Source organism: Cariama cristata, unplaced genomic scaffold, assembly GCF_000690535.1.
Source record: "Cariama cristata isolate BGI_N322 unplaced genomic scaffold, ASM69053v1 scaffold43906, whole genome shotgun sequence".
NCBI classification, from domain to species: Eukaryota; Metazoa; Chordata; class Aves; order Cariamiformes; family Cariamidae; genus Cariama; species Cariama cristata.
The window spans coordinates 7,756-29,079 of record NW_009623479.1 but is presented as its reverse complement, the minus strand read 5'-3'; the positions used below and the strand labels follow the sequence as shown (position 1 = coordinate 29,079).

At 36.1% G+C, this 21,324-nt stretch overlaps 1 protein-coding gene across 1 annotated transcript; it reads right to left on the bottom strand.

The window, feature by feature from the left end:
• Positions 1-948: 948 nt before the first annotated feature.
• CPNE3 (copine III) lies at positions 949-19,797 on the bottom strand. Its single transcript, XM_009702740.1, has 15 exons — positions 19,656-19,797; positions 18,886-19,065; positions 17,727-17,801; positions 17,203-17,274; positions 16,288-16,371; positions 14,558-14,647; positions 10,978-11,076; positions 8,131-8,217; positions 7,479-7,538; positions 6,436-6,569; positions 5,931-5,985; positions 5,778-5,829; positions 4,988-5,121; positions 2,617-2,853; positions 949-1,130 (listed from the first exon to the last, which is right to left on the bottom strand). The coding sequence occupies exons 1-15, from the start codon at positions 19,785-19,787 to the stop codon at positions 1,020-1,022; spliced, it is 1,602 nt and encodes a 533-aa protein (XP_009701042.1). The 5' UTR covers positions 19,788-19,797; the 3' UTR covers positions 949-1,019.
• Positions 19,798-21,324: the final 1,527 nt, after the last annotated feature.

Below are 21,324 nucleotides of genomic sequence, written 5' to 3'. Positions count from 1 at the left end.
AAAATCAATGCAGGTAGCACTTTCAAGAACTGCCTTTGCTTGAAAATATGCAGTCATAAATCAGACAGAACTTTTTAACTAAAAAGTGAATTCCCACTTCACAAAAAGCCCTTTAAAGATCAATAGTCATGAATGTTTTATGGGGAGGAAAACCAAACCAAAACAAAACCCCAACCAAAATAAAATCTGGAATTCCCATTTTCCAGCGCAGCACACACTGAAACACATCTTTCAGCCTTTACAGTAGTAGCCTCAAAGGCCAATAGTATTCATCTGAGATGTCACAGGTTTACCTTGATTCACCCTAGTTATTCCTGTACTACCTTAAGAGAAAGCACACTATAAAAGAATATATACTTTAAAGACTTGTTTGGCTCATGTTCACACAGCCCTGAATCTCAGGCACTGGCCAAAGGCACTGACGTGGCAAACGTGAAGTAGGTGTGGCAAGGAGGGTCTTCATGCTCTGCCCTAGCACTTGTCTAATTACGAAACTCCTGTGAGACATTTTGTTTCAATGGCTTAGTAGACACAGAAGCCTGAAGTATTCCAGATTTGCTGAAGCAGATACAAACTTTTATCTGCTTGGTGGGGATATACCCTCTTTTTCACTTCAGACTGGTTTTATGATCACTGAGAAACTGCAGTCCCCGGGGCTGATCCCTACAAAAGTAACCGACCACTCCCACTGGCCCTATGAACCACACAAGCAGCTGTTCCACGTCCAGCCGTTCTCCCCCTTCTCTCTGCATATTCAACCACTTTTTTTTGACTCTTACTTTTCAAAATAAAATGCACGCATGTAAGCCCTATCTCTCAAATCAACATCAGATATTAACACAATTACAATTTTGGCCCTTAAAAGGCACACTTGGCACAGTGATTTGCAGGCAAAAGCTAACAGACATTACCGTACAGAGGTGTGTGTATACATGTATACAGAAGTATCTCGAGAACCAAAGTCTATAGATACAGCAAGTAAAGCAAGCACAAAGTCTCAGCTCCCCTGCTCAGCCCATTCACTTTGCAGCAGGATTCTTAGGAGGTTGCAGTTTGTAGGTGCTGAAGTAGTTCACCACTTGCTGCGGGACTTCTGCCAGGACACACTGCGCCAGAGCTTCTTTTGGAGACTTATAAAAAAAGAACGCCAAGTTTCAGTTTCCACCAATCGTTAACAGAGATCCTAAGATGGGTAATGAGCACCTCCTCTACTAGGCCAATTTAAGGTCTGACATTCTACAAAGGACTTTACACAGTGCCCGTGTGGGACAGATGGAACCTTCCCCAACATCTTTACCTTCTCGCTCCCATTACCAGCCAGCTGCCTTGTTCCACTGAAATAATAGGAGCTGGGTGCGCAAAGGGTGCGGTGTCTGAAGACACCTTTCATCATGAGAAACACACACACAGCGTGCAGATGTCAAACTTCAGCCATGTAAATACACTTCTACGATCTGCTTAAGATGACCCTTCAGGGCCTTGTCTAAACATCTGCAAACTTTTGCACCAAGTCTTATCCTCGATAAGTGTATTGCTACAGAGCAGCTCTCCTAGAGATACTGTTTTTACTGTGAGACTAAGTATCCGTGGGAAAAAAGCACCCCCTTTTCTAGAAACTGAAAGCATTTGAATATATAATTGTATACTGAATATTGACCCCAGTTAATCTACATCCAAGTGCATTTATTCAGTAAGCATCTTCTATATTGATTTTGCTCTCTTTCTCCTTTCAGTTTGCCTGATTTGCTCTGAGATTAAACAAAGAACTTGCATCAAAAGTAAAAATAAAAATACAAAGGCAAAATAAGAAGGTATAAGGAGTACTATTAACAGGGTTAATATTAATTATTAATTTATTATTAATGATAATTAACAGGGTTAATATTAAAACCAAATTAGAGCATATTAGGATGGAAATAAAAATACTGATCTTATCTTCCCCATCCTGAGGAAATTTTGCCCTTTTTTTTTTTTAATTAACTTTTTCCAGTTATACGACATTTAAAAGTCAAACTATTTTAGCCTGTGCAAATTTTATTGGGTTCTACAGGAAAAAAAAATAAAATATCAGGACTCAATTCTTTCACCACCTTTTTTTTTGGTATGTTTGCTTTAATGAAAATGAAAACTACTACCACTGTCGTGCCCACACACAATTTCTACTGATTACAACCTCCCTGATTTAGCCTTGAATTTTAACATTGCACTAAAATGTAAGACTCATCCACATTTACAAATGGGCATCCATAATAAAAAACACTTTACCATAAGGAAAAAAACCAGTAAGTTCTTCCTCCCAAATGAAAAACACATCCATTTGTTTAATCAAGTCTGAGGGAGATTTAACAGTCATTCCCCTGCAGCAACCTGTCAGAAATGCAGTGCTGAAACCAGAAATGGAGTCTTTTTAAAAACATGAATCAGCTCATCTAATGGAAGTTCTACAGAGGCTGAAGTCTTCTGTCTTTTTTTTTTTTAGCATTTGATAAAGATTTACCTCAGACTTCAGAGTTCATTTTAGACACACTGTAAAAGATTAGGACTATACGTAGGGTATCCTAGCAAACCCAGCATACCTCTACAATATTTATTAAGCATACAATTAAGATAACTTACATTTTGGAACTTCCTGAACGGCACAAACTGGACAATGTCTCTGACAGCTGGTTCTCCAGACGAGGATCTAAGAACTCCATTGTCACCATCAAGAAACTCCATAGCATCGAAGTCTGCTCCTCCAACACCAACAATGATAATGGACATGGGCAACTTCGAAGCATTAACTATGGCAGTTCGAGTTTGATCAAGGTCTGTTATCACACCATCCGTTATGATCAGAAGTACAAAGTATTGCTGTCAAATCAATAAACACTGTGTTATGACAAAGAAATAGAAAACACGTAGGCATGTACACTTAGAAAAATGCACATACAGACTACATATTGTTGTCACTTAGAGCATGTTCAATGCACTCACTAAATTTTACAATCAAAGATTTAAGTTGTGGTCAGGCTTCAACTGTACAGTCTGAAGAAATTTATAAGGACAACATTATCAATCTTTTAAAAGAAGTCACCTTTAAACAGCCAGCTCCCAAATACCTAGTGGTATCACTCTTCTCCTCTCCAAAATCCCCAGACAAACCAACAGTCAACCTATCTTCCAAGTATTTGTCCTGGGATAGAAGGCAGTTTATTGAGGTTTTGGACAGGTAACACCTGTGAAACTTGTATTTGTTTCCCTTCTGGTCTAGCAATACCTTTATAAAATGCTAACCTTCGCTTCATTTCGTTAAGAACGGATGAACAAAAGACTGCTACCAAGGGTAATGGAACAGGCTGCCATTTTTTCAGGTATCTCTAAAATCCTAAATATAGGTTAAAACACATCTTTTCATGCTGAAAAACAGCATGCCCATTTTCAAATTCCTTTAATCGTGTTTTCTAGCTGCTTTATGAAGTTAATTACCAAGGCATCTGAGACCACCTTGCAGTACTTTGGTAATTTATTCAAGTACCACTTGAGTTGCTTCCACTATATTGCCAGGGCTTCTAAAAGTTGCCATCTTAGCCTCTGTTCTGGATTGAAGTATCAAGAACAAGCTAGAAGTACAAAGTTCAGAAACTATCAAAACACTTTTTGAACTTCCGGTCTTCTCTCACTTGGTTCATTTCAGACAATCACTGGACAGCACAAATTCAAGTTCCAAAGGTACTCCCAGTATTCTTAGAAGTCGTCGTCTTCAGTACTTTGCTTCCCGTCTTCCCTTATCTGCCTTCAAAATAATTGGCTTTCCCTTATCTCCTGCGTTCAGGTATCACCTTTCATCATTGCTCCCCACCACTCTGCTACCCCACTCTGGCAAGAATGTCTACAAAGCAACCATAATCAGAGAAGGCTATGACTAGCAGCACAACAGCACATCACATTGGATTTATTTCTCTCTTCCTATACTTCCCCCATACTGGGAAAAAAACCAACATCAAAACCAAAAGCGAACCCAAAATATCTACAATATGCATTAAATGGCAAGGCAGCAAAATTTCTTCAATACATCCTTTGAAGCAGAAAAAATAAATCTCTTGCTAGGCATATTGCACTCTCAGGGAAAAAAAAAAAGTACAAGAGGTTTTGCTACTTTCCTAATACATATATATTGATGACAACTACTACTGAAAGACTACCAAGGCAAAACCTTATAAACCTCTTGGTATATGAAAATCCACAGCTCTTTTCCAAATTGCTTTCCACAGGTACTTTCATATGCAAAACCAGCTAATTTTATTTTCTGATTTTACATGATGTCTGAGATACTAGTAGTTGCTATCATCAATGATTTAGGATATATATGACTTCAGCGTTGCTGAACTTGCATGGATTATTATCTAAATAATTCAATACTTGAGATTTGCTCTTCAGACTTCCTGTTTCTTAATATGGTAACAACTCACGCATACAATTTTTGTCGGGAGGAGGGCACAGCACATACAGCACTCAAAGCTTTATAGTATGGACAGCTAATTATCTATGTTGGTACCCAGGTGTCAGGAGCTATATCTTCCTTCTCTTTGTTACCTTAACTTAATTCTCTCTCTCAGCTATCTGATGTGAAACAAGCGCTAGCTGATTTTTCTCAGCTAAGGTTAAATCATTTTCCTATATGCTACGGCTTAAATTAGACTTTAACACCTGTATAGCACTGCAAGAGCTTCGAATAGAAGATATCATAAAGGTGCCATGTATTTTTAAGTTGTTATTTCAACTCTGAATAGTTTTTAGATGATTTAGAAGAGAATTGTTGTGTACAATCTGCAAAAATCAGTTAGCTTTTATCTCGTTTTAAGGATACCAAACACCAATTCACAAGGTAAATGGCCATCTGTTCAAACAAGCACACTTACAAGCTTAAGAGAGAAAAATAGTATTTATAAACTAGAAGGGAAAGAAAAAAGAAAGAAAAATACACACACTACCATAAAGAACTTACAGATGCTGTTTGCTGTTGCGTAGCTGCAGCAGCAAATCTTGCCACATGATTTATAATTGGAGAAAAATTTGTCGGCCCATATAACCTCACTTGAGGAAGACAAGCCCGATATGCATCAACAATACCTTGGATTCCTACAGAACACAAATAGATCATATTAGTTTTTTCGTATTAGAATTCAGGTATTTTGAAGCACTCATCTTCCTAAAACACTGTATATATCAGTTATTTAAAGTGATGATGCAAAGATTTTAAACTAGCCATGGTGCAAAAAAAATAAATGATTCACGAGCAATGGAGGCCTTCAGCTTGACCAAAGCTTAATGCATACGCTTAACGTGCTTGGCTTCACGCAAACAGAAAAGCCAAATACTGCATGCTGAAGTGCACGTAACCAAATTACAACAGTTCTCTTTGCCTGGCAGCGTGTGGTAAACAGTAGTGTGATCAGAGAGGCCATGTTGAACAGGCACTAGCAGCACCATACTCAAAGAAGACAACTCCACAACTATACAGTGGCTTGACAACACGGAAGAACCGTTCCCAGCTTACCCATACTGTGCCCTAGCCGTTTAAATCACTTCTTTCACAAATCATTACAGAAGAGAGACCAAATGCTATTTCTACTATTTCTAATAACTAAGAAGAGTTACAAAATTGTTTCCTGCTACAGGACTAAACTCATTATTTAATTAGGACAACATGCTTCACAGTTCACTTTTCAAGTGTTTTTATCTCTTCACCTTAGACATTTTATCCTCTAGGTCTTACGTTACTTTCTCAGACTTACCATTACAGAATGGGTTTGATGGGTTAAAATTTAACGGGAACTCATGTGACACCTGTCAATACACAAAAGACATAGTCAGGACTGTACATACAATCTCCTCCTGAAGTAAGTGCTTTTAGTTGTCTTATGTAGTGTATTTACATATTCCATTACCTGAAAGGAAGGAGGAATTTGTGCACCAAATCCAAAGGCTGGAAACATCTTATCTCTAAAAAAGCAATTTTAAAGAAAATGAAGTGAATGCCTTCCTTTAAAAGCTGTCATAGTTCAGCAAGTTTAGCTAATCAGTGCTGCTCTTGATCATTAAAAATGCTGTTTATTAAGCATTAAGAGGCAAAATTAAATGGAAGTTCCCCCCCTGTAATTGTTTCTAGGACCAAACCCAGTCTTTACCACCAATCTGCAAGAATGCAAGCATTTATTTAAATTAACGCTGCTCTGTACATCACAGATGAAAAGCCTTGCATGTCTTCTGTAAACACAAGCTTCTACTTGTGATTATGTGATTGTGCAGTGATTACAAAGTCTTTTTTAGCTCTACACTTCAGCTCAGATGTTTCGTTCTGATAAATCTGCTGGCATCTCCAACACTGCTCTAAGACACTACCACAAAAATCTATATATATCTACAAAATTTAAATAAAAATGTAAAACTTACGTATCATAATCCTGAACGACCATTCCTACAGACCAAATGGCTGCTAGGTATTCATTGACTCCATTAGGGCTGAGGTAATGCAGAGAGTCTGGAGAGCGAGGGTCTCCATTGGAGCCTGTAAAATCTATCCCCACCTGTAAAATGCAATATTTATATCAAATTGCTGTTAGAGGTAAAATTATGTTTCTTATCTCCAGCAAACCCAAAGTGACAATCATGATGGAGTTGTAAACAGTAGTTACCAGGACATCTACAAATCTAACAGGCGCATTGCTTAGATGCACGTTTCTTGGAATATCAACATGCTTAAAAACAATGCCACTACAAAAACAGCAGAAGCTCTGCATCTCTCAGAAGGGCTGAAATGGCTTTTATCTTTCAGGTTTCCACTGTGTTTCCTTTCAGTTACCATCCACAGCAGCTCTTCAATAGCTGTTAAATTAATTTCATCCTGTATCTTGCCATATACATCTTTCCTCTCAGAGGTACGACTAGTCAGACACCACAGAAGCCTAGAGATAGTTCTTTCTCTGGCCTCAATGGGTCTTCTCTGCTTTGGTGATAAGGCATATTACCAGGGTGAAGATATCTTACTGTTATTTGTGCTGCATTTGGTTCACGAAGTACTTAACTTAAGGGTCCTAACCCATATGATGGCTTCTGTATGTTGCTTTTGTTAAGTAAAGGGCCTTGAAAACCATCATCAACAGCAAAAGTTAAATTTTTGGAGGGGAGGAAGCCCTTATGCAAAGGAAGCTTCAAGTAAATCACAGAACTGTAAATTTCTCCTTGGTCTCTATCCACACAGCTCAGCTAGTTCCTAATGAACATAACTGCAAGTTCAGAACTTTGTGCCATGAGTAAGGAAAATAATTTTTTCTAAACAGACTAAATGGACTCTGGCAAAATGGCCTCCCTCCTCCATGCTACAGAACAAACAAACAAAACAATACAATAATCAAATGAAGAGCACAGGCAATCAATTATATACTACATTTTGTTCCAAAACTCAAACACTACTTTATATAAACGATTTAACTTACTGTGAAATTCAGCTGACACCCACCCATGATGTAATCAAGGAATGTGCATTCTACTATGATCTAAAAATAGAAGTTAAAGATAGAAATTATTTTTTTTTAATGGGAGAAAACCAGTAAGTATTATTGCAGAAACTTTTGAGGTTCCAGATTTGTTGTCTTTACCCACGTAAAGCCCTGCTTTGACTCTATAGATATCCCACCCACCCACTGCAGTGAGGGTACTTACAGCGTGTGCCATCACACACTCAGTGCATCAGAATCAGGTCTTTTACAAAATTACAGGCAGACAACAAAGCAGCTCCAAAAGCACTATCACTTATAAAACAACACATTATGACAGGCTTACCAGATTTTAATTCACCACAAAATGGTGAGTTGGGAAACACAATGGTTCAGGAATACCCCTATAAATTGGTAAGTGACCTTTGTCATACAGACGGCATCTTCAAGAGAACGTGAGGGGACAAGGAAGGACAGACATGTGATTCACCTGTCAGTCTGTGTCCTTATATGAATCAGAGCCCTTAAATATTTACTGTGTCTACAACTTTCATTTTAAAGTTTCTTACAGTTTGAGGGTGAAGGCATAGCAGATCAGTTGCTATGCCTGAATACTTAAAAATAAAGAGACATACCAGAATATATTACTGACCTCACAGTGCTTAACGCTCACAATGCCAGAGTTTTTATAGCTTTTTTTCTTCTGTCTTTTCTTTTCATTGATGCACTCAAATTCAACCTGCACGAATGCAAACAAACCCAACAAAAGCACTATAAATATAACTTATGCAACAAATTCAAAAATTGTTTATTCTAGGACTGATACTTTGCGCTTGTATTAAAAATGCAGTTTATTTCAGCATCAAACAAAATTAAATCCAGCTGCCCAAAATCAGCAACAAAAAACTCATTATCAAGACAGAAATCCTCTCTTACCCAAAAGCTTACAAATATGTTTGTTTAGACAACAGTATTGCAACTAGACAAAGAAATTCTGTACCATTTACCCCCTGAGGATTCTGCTAACAACTTTGTTTTTGGTAAAGGCATTGTGATTCAGGCAAAGCATCACTGTTTCCAGCAGCTGTGGCAGCAACGTACAAAATAAGAGGTATATATTTAAGCTTTCCAAAATCAGTTGTTGAGGTTTCATCAACTAAACCAACACCTTAACCTCCAAGTGCAATCAACAGCTAGCCAGGTTAAGCAGCTCCTGCCATCATACAGTCACGATGGCACAATGCAGCGTGTCTGGTGTATTAATAGTCTGAAGAGGTATTCCAGAAACAGGTTCTGCTGCTTTGGTTTAAGTTAATTGAGTTTTAAAAAGTGATCTTGCAATTAATCTCAAGTGAAAAAATGCACTAACAAGGTCAGCACCTGAGAAGTCTACATCCCTCTTGTTTACCTTGTTGTTTTGGACATTTCACCACCAGCATCACTTTTATTTGATGGAAATTGTCTTTCAGGGACTTGGTTTTTTTACTATGTTGATGAGTGGGGTACTTACTAATAATGGCCATGAGACAGATAGCATTTACAATCTCTCAACTACGTTTTATAATCCTCCAACCAGAGCTCACTAATGGTATGCTTAGGGGGGAAGATACAACTTAAGGGAAGGGGGGGGTGGGTGGAATCTATAAATCAGCAATTCTCCAGAGAATGAAAAGCCACCCATTCCCTTCAGTCATACAAGATCAGCTTTCTCAGCAACTAAGTATACGGTCACACCCATGCTTGCCTTAAGTAAACTTGAAAGAAGTTGTGTCAAATCTCCCATGGGTGCAGCTGATGTCAGAATTGTGGAAGTAACTAAATATCACACTCAGAGTATATAAAGTCAAATTCTAATGCGCTAGAAATATTTTACAGACATTATCAAATTAATCAGATCACACAGGATTAGAGGTTAATTCCTTTTAAAAGTTGAGGAAACCTGGAGTCCAGTATTTGTGTGGTCTCTTACCTTCGCTTCACCTTACTGACACAGCAGTAAGTTACTTAGAGTAGGTATAGCCACTGTACTCATGAAAACAACTTTCTTAAAGCATTTCCAAAACCAGCACAGGCACATTATAATTTAAAATACTTTTTCTTTAAGTTCAAAAGAGACTGCAGCTATTATGCTACTAGGGGTGCAAGGAAAAAATAGATATTTGTGTTCTCAAGGAGCCTCTACACAACACGCTTCACACTGCATGGGAACTCATTACCATAGTTCTTTAAAAAAAAAAGTGCTTGTAAATGTGAACATACAAACCTGCTAGGTTTGTTTAATTTACGATACTGCTCTACAACAAAAGCACAACTTTTTTAAAAAAAAAAAAAAAAAAGATGAAAAACATCTTGTTCAAAAATTCGTAAAATCTTCATTAAAAATCCCAGAAAAAATATTTTATGAAATCCTCCTGCTCCCCGATTTATTTTTTGCACCCTTTAATTACAATAGTAAGAAGGATCACTGTCAGCGTTGAAAGCTAAACTGATACCATCTGGACCCTGAAAATCTGCGGAATATGAGAAAAACACCTAAGAGCTCCAACTAGGCAGTCTGTGAACTACATGCATAAGATATGAGGCCAAAACTCCCTAGTAATAATGTAAAACCTTAAGAGGCATTGAACTGAATTATGCATAGCTCAAAATTAATTCAGAAACAGGTATCTAAAAGAAAAGCATGGCAGGGCACAAAGCAGCAATCAAAAAAATCACTACAGTCAAGGCTGACTCTTCACATTCTACAGCTCTGAGGAATTCAGTACAAATGCAACGCTCAAGATGTTAGAAAAGTACAACCAGGCACTCCTCTATATGTATGCCATTATTATTAATGCAGGTTTTACAGAAAAGAGGATGGTAAAATATTTTGATAACACGCATGTCCATAAAACAAAGACTTTCATGTTAAGGTTGCTATGCCACATTTCTTCTCCTAAATGTAAATCTTGTCTATTAAAAGGCTTGCAAATTGTTACAGTTCATAAGAACAGGAAGGGTAATTTCACTTTCAAGAAGAGTCACCTAACATAACACATTCAGTTGCATTTTTGTGCAGTCACATAAATGTTAAATATTTTCATATTCACTAAAGTATGCATGATAGTTGATAAATGCCATACTTGAAATAAAGGACTGAGTAAAACCTGAAAAACAATACTACAAGCTTTGCCCTTTTAACTGCAGTAAAATTTGTGCCACATTCTGTCTTTTGACACTTGAAATTTTTTGATTTCTGTATTTTTATGATTAGCGAAATTCATTTGTGCTGATGGTTGGGTATTTAGATATGTAATACTAAAAACCATAACCAAGATATTAATCCTAGGAAAGTCAATATATAATATAAATGCTGAGTCAGCCTCAACTACAGTAGCATTGTTCACACATAGCCTAACACAACTTTGATACCTGCAAGCCAATGACATAAGTATTGCTACAAAATGAGTAAAACAGCTTATCAAAAACAGACAGGCAGCTTAAGCTATGTAAGACTCACAGGTGAGGACCGAGATGCTTCCTTCAGTTTTGACATCGTAGTTTGAAAACTTCCTATGAGATCATGAGACCCATCACTATCATAGTCATAGCACTCAACCTAAATCAAAGCATTATTCAGTGTTAGTAACAGAAATGGCCCTACAAAAGCAATAAACACTGCAATGGCATTTCTAGTTCAGGCAAACCTGAACATCCAAAACATTCCCAAATCTCTTGTATCATCAAGTTTTTCCCGTGTTGCAGTCTTAGAATTGCATACAGTTGCATCTAAAAATTACAGATGGGATTACAGATTAAGATTGGGTAAAAACCAACATACCCAGTCTCAGATCAGATCTTCCACTAAAGTGGAGATGAGAATATTAGGCAGTGTCAGGTCTCCATGAGTGAGTTACGTCAATTACATTGAACTACATTTTGGGAATGAAGAGGTGTCAGAAGAATAGGGAAACAATGTAGGTCTTTTTACTGTCATCATGGATTAATAAACTTAGTTTTTCAGAGGTCTGAAGGAAATTTAACTATCTCTGAGCATCCAGCTAAAAATTTAGTAAATCAGTTATTCAGCAATTATGAGTTTTATTAATACTTCTATATTATTTTACTAATCTTCAAGACAACGCAGAATTTATAAGGATATGAAGGTTTAGCCCTAAACCTAGAAACAAGACTTGATTTTCTTTTTAAGATTAGCAAATTTAAACAGTCACTATGATGCACACTTCATGGATCTGAACGTCAATTAAAAATCCCTCTTTTCCTGTATTCAAAGTTTAATGCTAAGTTTTACTATTCAATCAACTCATCTTTTAACACCTTAACCCATCAAAGAAGGCAGAACAAGTGAAAAATACTTTTTTCTCTTTGAGAACCTATCAGTTTGAGTGAGCATAATTTTACCACTGTTACTTTGACCTTATAGTGTCCTCTGGTTTTGTTTTTTAAAAGCTCAACTTATGAATGTAACCCAACTGCCTTTCTAGATAAAAAGCTGGGTATTTTTCTATAATAGCATATGCTAATTCCATCCAATTCTGATTTTTTTTTTTCAGTTTAGCAACACAGACATGCTAGCTAACTTTAATCAAATCACAGAAAAGCAAATTAAAATAATTTAATAATAATGATAATAACAATAATAAATCAGGAGTTAAAGTAGGAATCTCCCATGATTTGAAATCAAAACATAAACTTCAAGAAAAACTCTTCTGAATATATATGGCTTAAACTGAACAGCTATTTTCACGTCCATCTTTCCAGTCTGGAAACATCGTACATTATATTCAAGAAACAATTTAATTGATTACTTGGCCACTTCATTTAGGAATAACAAAGTAAAACAAATAACTTGAACATACACTTGAGCTTCTGAGAGGTATTAACTTTCTGAAAACAAACAGTAATGTTGAAGTACAAAATATGACATGTAGGTTGCAAGTTCTACACTGTGCAGAACATGCCTCTGCTGTGGTTAGCACTACTCCTACAACATTTTGAATGCACTAATAAACAAATGCATGCACGTGCACTGAATAGCAACTTAAATCTCATGCAAGCAGCCACAGAACCAACAGACTAATGTTCATAGCAGATGCTATGTAAATTCTTTTGAATACCGTAAATCAAGCCAATCAAATACTCAGCCAAGTGCTTCAGTATCTGAAATTTAAAACTGAAGACATTTTCTGAGCCAACAGTTATGATACCTGTTCACAGTTAGCAGTTACTTCTTTTTCCTTTTAAAGGGATCAAAGTTTGTCTTGCTTTGACCCATCTAAGCCAATTTTCAACACTTACTCCAGGCAAGACAGGAATATTTCTCTTGTTCCATGTATGCTCTCCTGGACATGCAATAGTGCTAGGGAACCATGTGATAAAATTGCATATATATTTTTCCCAGCAGAACTTGGCATGCTTGCTCCGGATGAAAGGCTCACATTGTCAACACAGAAGAACTTCATTGACTGCAAACACATTCACATGGAATATAGCAATAAATCCAGAAGATAAAGAATCAACTTGGTTTGTGCATTGCTGGCGATACACAAACTAAGCCATTAAATAGGTGAAAAGCCACTCATTATGGAAAAGTTGGTGGTTTTACTTACTATGACAAATAGCCCATTATGTATGCAACTGTGCGCATATAAAAGTGTTAAAAGTATTGTTTAATCCTTCAACAACATTATAACACAATTCTGTCTGCATTTTAATGTTTGAAGTGATAGGTCCCAGATTTCTAAGTTAAGACATAATCCCACTGTCTGTCTGCAAGTCCATAACAACTCCACGTAAAATCTATTTCCTCTGGAAATAAACCTACACTTCTGAGGTAAGATTCCAAAGAACAGATTTTATTAAAATCATGATAGAGCTGAGAATAACTCCATCTTCATAGATACATTTTAATCAATGGTCTATATTTTTACTATGGCTGTTTACTGAAAAAAAGAAATGTATTTACAGTATATGGAGATCTAAGAGCTGTCACATATTCTGGGGAAAAGGGAAGCAGAAAGAAATAAGAAGGAAAAAACACAGAAGCAGTAAGGGAAGCAGGTTCTGGGCTTGTAAAGTTGCTCATTCATCTGCTCTATAATTACACATTTAAATCTATACAGGTGTTTGGAACACCCAGATCCCTGTGGCTGCTAAGCATTTTCCAGGACTGCCTCCAGGTATATGAGTAATACCTGTCACATGCAGACCATATTCTCCTTTTTCCTTCCCAGAGGAAGGACGGCAAGTATAATGGTTTGTTTCTTTTCATTTTGTTGTGTTTCAAATGCTAAGATACCACGTTTCTAACATGTTCGCAGTATCTTATAATGGCATTTTGATTGGTTGTTTAGCTTCAATTCCACCCCTAAAGGGAATTCCTGAAGAAAAACATTCTAAAGTTAAACATAATTTATTCAAGATAAAATCTGAAGGTACAAAGAGTTAAAGATCAGTCCTGGTAGAACTATCACTTCAGAGGTTTGGTTGACTTTCTGCCAGAAAGTTCAATTTTATCTGAGGAGAAAAAGTTGCTACATTTGGTATCCACAAGATACATCTAGTCCACATCTGTTATCTCAGCTAGTATATTAAGTGTAATTAATTATATGAGGCAGTATATTAAGAATTTTATTAGTGTTACCTGTTGCACCAGTAACAAAGTATTACAAGAGCCATAACGTAGAACAAGGCGTATTCTAGCCTTTACCATGCATCTTTCACTATACAGTATCTTAACACCACCAATATTGGCTGATGCAACACTAAAACAGTACAATCCAAATAAGAAACTGAAGTGGACATTTCAAAGCTACTTATGTTCAACTATTTTCCCAGACTTTCCAAGACCAACTTTTATCAGACAATGCATCACAAATATGAGATGTATTCCTTTTTCCTAAAACATGCATGTATAACTGTGACTTTCAAATACGAATAAGAAACCTAATACTTTACATTCAATTTGAAACAAAGAAGCAGCAACTAGAATAACACATCTTCCACTTGTTATTATATATTCTAATTTTTTTAATGCATTAATTCATACACACATTTCATGTACATTTCATGTACATTACCTTGATTGACTTATCCATGTCACTGTAACACAGAGAATTGAGAGAGATTTTAAAGGGCCTCCAAACAGGATTCAGGTTGTTTTTAATGACCTGATAAAAAACAGAAAGTCAGAATAATATTGTTCACAAGAGTGGAAAGTAGTCATTATAATGAGTCATACCTTCATGCCATTATTTTCGTAAGCAAAAATAGTTGACTAATGCTGCTGTCAATCACTTCCTGCAATCCAAATCCTAACATATAGCATACAAACAAACTAAATATTCTTAACATGCAACACCGTTGTCCAAAAGACATAGTATCTGTCAACTCCATATTTTTCTAGATTGCATTGTAATCTACTATAGCATTCAGCTACTACACTGCAAAATATCAAATTCATCTTTACATAAATATTGACAGTTTTGTTTTTTTTTTTAAATAAGCACACACATATATACATACACGCAAACATATATAAAAGTGTGACTTACAAAAAAAACATGGAAGAAGATTACACTGGAATTTCTGAATACATCAATGCTCTGGAGATTACAATTCCCTCCAGCTTATATTTATTCTGAAATGCCACTTATGGAAATATTCCCTCAAGAAATTCATAGTACAGTTAAGCAGAAACAGTGCATGAGGATAAAAGGTGTCTCAAGCTGAACGCTAAGTGTTATTTAAGAATAATATTGAAGGATCTTTGGAATTTGTCAACTGGAAAGTATCTGTAATATACTCAATACACCAAATAATGACCTTATAAAGCACAAGATCATAATGACCTTATGAAGCACAACATCAAGCAATACTTAATTAATAATACCTAATAATACTAATACTTCCAGCACTGTAGGAGTGCAAAGAAATCTCTTTTGAAAATGAAAACAGTAAATAATAGTTAGTAACATAAAAAAGTTTTTAAAATCTGTAACATACAGAACTAATCCTCCAGCCAGTTCTAGGCTGGAACAGCAAATTCTGGATTCATTACTGAAATCGAAGATGACCAAAATCCTCATGGAAAAGATACACCTTATGTAGAAGAACCACCTCATGAGAGAAACTATTTTTATAAATCCGACACAAAAAGGATGTATACTTCTTCAGCATCCGTGCTTCAAAATTAATACAGTCACCACTTCAAATGCACACAGTACCTCAGTTGTGACTAGAGTCTGCCCTTCCACTACAGTGAGGCGTTCTGAACCTACTCCTACCCACCCCATCAGTTGCTACCACGGGATCTCTGCACCTCCTCCTGGGTGGAAGGTTCCTGCTGCTCAAGCACAACTTCCCTCACTCAGCATTATCCTTGGCTTGCCCTTGCTATGCAAGCATTTAGTGTAATTACTTCCATTAGTAAACGGTACAGCTAGGTGGCACTGACATAAGAACAGCACAGTCACAGGAACGCCCAAGTTCTACCCTCAGAGTAGCACTGAGACAAATTTCCTTTTGAGTATGCAGTACCTTTTCAAAACATTTGTTTTCTTCTAGATTGCAGAAAGTTGTTATTTTTTAAAAAAGTATTTTCCTTTAAAATAGAATGGCATAAATCAGAACAAAGCAGACTTTCTGTTCTATCAGAAAACCAGTGGAAGAGCTGAGGTGATTTTTAACTGGTCTGCAGGTCACTACCAGACCATTGTCTTCTCTTTTTAAGGCACTGTACCTCTAGTGCTGTGGCACCCTGGAAATCAAATAATCTTAATCTCTAGCTTGTTGACTGAAAATATCCTACCTCTGTTCTGTGAACCATCACCCAGTTTCCATCTCCAGTCTGCTTGTGGAATTCCAGATAAGGATCTGACTTTCCAAAAAAATCCTGTATTTAAAGAACACGTAATTACCCCAGAACAGCCTGTGGCATGAATGCCATTAAATGCTAGTTAAAACACACTTAGATTAACAAAAAGTAAACTAAATATTCAGGGAACAAAAGCTTTAGATGAAGAAATGCAAGTCAGTTATATTACTGCCTCTGAAAGAGAGAAAAAAAATGAGGCACGTCCGTCAATTTAGGATAAAAGTTCTGTAGTGTCCACATATTAAATACCTGACAGTTCAAGGAAAAGAATACTTATACTAATAAGTACTACAATGGATAGTTAGGAAACTAAGGATTTCATCCAGTTCAAAAATGTATCATTAAATTGACAGGGAAAAATAGTAACATTTTTTCCATTATTAATTTTTTTTTCATTTTGTTTTTATAAGGCTTTCTAAATACAGTAATTTTAGCCAGCCCCAAAATATTTAACATAACAGATTTACACACTCCAAGTACACTCTTTACCATTTATTTCGGAGAGCTAACAGGTAATCATTTATACAGCTATTCAAACCAAAGGATATACAAAAACTCCCTTATCTTTATGACTAAATGTCAAAAGATTTACATTTAAATGGAAGCATGTTGTTCATGGACTATCCTTGCAATGCACTTGTATTATTCAGAAATATGTTATAATTAATTTCAAAACAGCCAATGAAGTTACTCTGAAGCAATCTTTCTCAATATCTTTTTTACTGTAAGAAAAATCTTAATGGATTTAATGATTTCATCAAAAAATAAGAATAAACATTTTAATGTTTCCTGTTTTGACAAGACTCTGATTTTACTACTTTATCAAAGAAACAGCCATCACTTAAATACCTTATTGTCCAGTTTCCTTGCTTCTACTTCCAACACAACCACCCTGTTATCCTTCACTTCTTCTGCTGTAATCTAGATACGCAAACAAAATAAAATACTTATTCTGTATTCAGGAACTACATAGTTTTCTGATATTCACAACATTCCTATGACAAGTCCATTAAAAAAATGTTTGCTCACAAATGAAACACTAAAAAAAGGGGTGCGGAAAAGGAGGAACAATTTGATTTGACATTGGGATTCACTAGATGACGACACTGACAATTAAAGATACTGCTCAAACAGAAGCACACTGGATGCCCTAATTATTTTGATGGATGCAATGAGACTTACAGATGCAGGTGGGCTGCTCTCCTTTTGGGTAACAAAGAAATATTAGTGGAGGGGAAAAAAAATGCTTTAAGATACTTTTTACAGTACTGTACATCAGACACACTGTGTTCAAGTAACTAACTAAAATAAAACACCACATAAAAACATTTAAGGATAAACACTGAAGAGATTTATTGTCTTAATTGTCTTACCGTAATACTTCCTCTTCCAGCAGGTCTGCCATTTTTAAGTACTAATGGTTTTGTTAGAGTCCTGCTAGAAACTATCTGCCAAGATAAAATTTGAGTATCAAGCATTATTAGTGCAATTTAATAGATTTTCAAAGGAATGAAATGAGATGGTGAGTTATGTTCATTTTAGGAATTTTTCCTTTAGCATGAAGATGACAGCACTACATTTACTTCTCATGATCTCCTGTAAATAAATACGTAATACCTGATACACTTCAAAATTTTGAAATACATAGGCAGATGAACACATACAGTCTCAGGAGCAATATGAAATACAATGTCTTCTAGAAAGTAAGTATGATACACATACATGGACAAAGATAATACCTTAAGTTCCAATCTCAAATTGTTTTTAAGTTTTTCCACACATACCATTCAAACACATGCAAGTCACATTTCATAAAAGCTTCAGCAAACAGATTTATAAACACAATGTTTGTCACGCAAGCAAGCATCAGCCTTCCCCTGCACTGTTTCTGGTTGATTTTATTTTATCCTCTTCAGGCACTCCTTTCTCAGAACAGTGTCTACTCATTCTATAGATCCTCCTTTACTTTAAGAATGAATGATTGATTTTAAATTGTTACCGAATTTCATCTTACAATGCCTCTGCCTTCATAATGCACTTAAAATAAAAATACTTTAGACACAGGGAAGGAATAATCCCAAGAAGATTCTCCTGAGAACTGCCTTCAAAGGATCTATTAGAAAGAACAAATTAAAAGGAAGCTGCCTGATTGTGATAGCACCAAAAGTAGAATTTGAACACTCTTATGTTGCTATACACTGATTCTCTTTTTATGGAGCACAAAAATAAGAATTTGAGTATTAGAGTAAATAAATACCAATTACCGCTTTGTGCTCATTGACAGTCCACTTACTTTCAGACAGCAATCTGGACAGTCACCATCCACATTTCAGGGCATCATCTCAAGACCTCTTGCAAATAAAACATGTATACACTGAACTAAGGCTTGAAAAAACAAATTAAGGGAATCCTATTCAACTTAAGAGTACCACAACTACACAAGAACATAGTGACAAATTTAAGGTAAAAGTGGTTAATCATTTGCAGTAACTTATATTTCTTAATTCTAAGGTAAATCATCTGCATACTTACTTGTCCCAATGTACATTCAAATTCTCCTAAGAAGTCATCATCATTCAGATCAAAGGTTTTATTATCGATGTCATATATTCCAAATTTAAGTTTCTGAACAAGCTCAAAATAGTAATCAATTAGGAATTTCTTGGCAAACTTTGGGTTTAAGGAATTCTTAACTCTTTCTGTGCGATCAACCTGCAGTTAGAAAGATACACTTTATCCAGTATTTCACCAACCAAACAAGCACTGAAATCAAATAACGTATTATTAAAGACTTTCAAAAGTTCTTCTTACTATAAAGTATAAAGCCGTATCTTCCTACAAACCTTTTATCAAATATAAATAACCATATTATATTACAAAACCCACCGCTGTAAGTCAGAGATATTTGAGGACCTGTTTTGATTTGCTCCCTGTACAGAGTATCTATCCCTGCATAGGGAAGACCAACATACAAATGGTATACTGTCAAATCCAGGATGAGACCCTAGTTTTCATGTACTGTATTTATAAAAGTACATTTAAGCACTTAAAAGGCTTCTTCTGTTGGTTCACACATGGCTGGGGGAACAGTGCTAAAAATCAGACAGGTGGAAGTATTAATTAGAAAATTATTATGAGTGAGTTGCCTGTATAATTGTTCTAGACATAACCTAATGAAAAGTATTCAGAGATGCCATTATATAATTAAAATATTTTAATGAAATCATGCGCTCCAGTGTTTTAAAAGGTCCAACAAGTTAGACTGTGTTTTTAGTAGATTCATGAGGGGCATCACACTGTACCTCATACCACTGCTGACCACTTGTGTTCTGGAGAAGCACACACAGTGGGTCTGACTTGGAACCAACGTCTTTATCCAAGAGATTGGTGCAGGCAATAGTCAGCTCCACCTTTGTCACACACTGTGCTGCCATTTGTTAAGCTAGAAAGCAACAGAAATCATTATTTTAAAAATAGACTAAAAAGCAAACAATGAGATTGTTACAATGCATTATTTCTATGACCGATCATTAGAATTGTTAGCTTGTCAGGAGTGAGATTTGAGGCTCCAAATGCAAATTTTAAGATTTATGATGTACCAACATTAGTGTTACTCTCGTACTCCTGGCTTTGCCACATAGGTATAAAACTTCTATTCCAAAACCTGCACATAAGAAACAAGATCAGGTTTCTTAGAATGCTTGAGTAACCAAATGGAAAACAGGATACAACATGAAGAAAGCACAATGGTTTGAACTGCTGACAATAAAAATTCACAAGCTTTAAATTGCATCCTGTAAAGCCCACATGAATGCAAGTATCTTATAATGTAGATATTAATAATAATTCAATGAATAAGGAAAACATAAATCATATGATATACTCCTCCACCAAACCTTTGTAGCAAAATGCCGAAGCCATGAGCATGGCAGAATTGCAAAAGGAGTTTAAGTGGGTAACAGGAGTAAGTGATCTTGCTTTAGTAAACCTTCAAAAACAACTACATTTTTTAATAATACTGATAGATAACTTTGAAGTCAAGTAACAACTGAGAATCAGGAGGAAGTGTTCTTTCTGGAGGTTCGTTTAAAGAAAAGAACCACCAAAAGCTTTCTTACATTTCCTTTTAAGTATCTCAATCATTCTCCACTGGAACGGAAAAGACCAGCAGGTATTACAAACCTACAGAAACAACTTTATTACCAGTTATGAAGCCCACGCTGCGATAATGTGCACTTGCAAGCCTAACTAGGTCTGAGCAGTAGATATTTTCTGTAGTAAAAAAATCCCTATTTTTACAGTTTTCAGGAATACAGTTGATCATTTCCAACACCTCTTTGGGAGGTGAGCCTCTACAGTAAAACTGCCCTTGACTCAGAGACTAAACCTTCCAAATTTTTTCACAAGCAGCCTATCTTGGAAGTTCCCAAGCCTCTTTAGCTTCACGTTCTCCTTTTCTACAGTAAGTTCACAGCCTAGACATAGCATTTCTCTGGATTAACTTACCTTGAAAGTGCATGAGACACTAAAGAGTGTAAGGAAGGAAAGGCATTTGCATCTATCTAGCCAGCTCACTTGCATCACACACATACAGCGTACTCGAACATGAAACTATACTTAACCCAACCCATCTTTCTTCCTTTCACTGCATGCATATGACTTTTGGCGAAAAGGAACTTTTTTTAGAGGCAAAAAGGGAAAGGAACATGGAAAAGAGGAATGATGAACTGAAAACAGGAGAAAGAAAACACTGTGGCCTGAGGGAGTTTTCCTGAGGCTTCTCGAATTCCATTAGCGTACACTTCATGCATTGCCTCTCCATCTCTGTTTTGCCATCTTACAGATGGACCTTTTGGAAACTGAAGTAAATACAAATTATCTGTAAAGGAATCACTCAAACATCCATGTACATACATTAATTTTAAGCAGCATGTCAGATTCATAGAAATCCTCCTGCACCTCCCAAACACC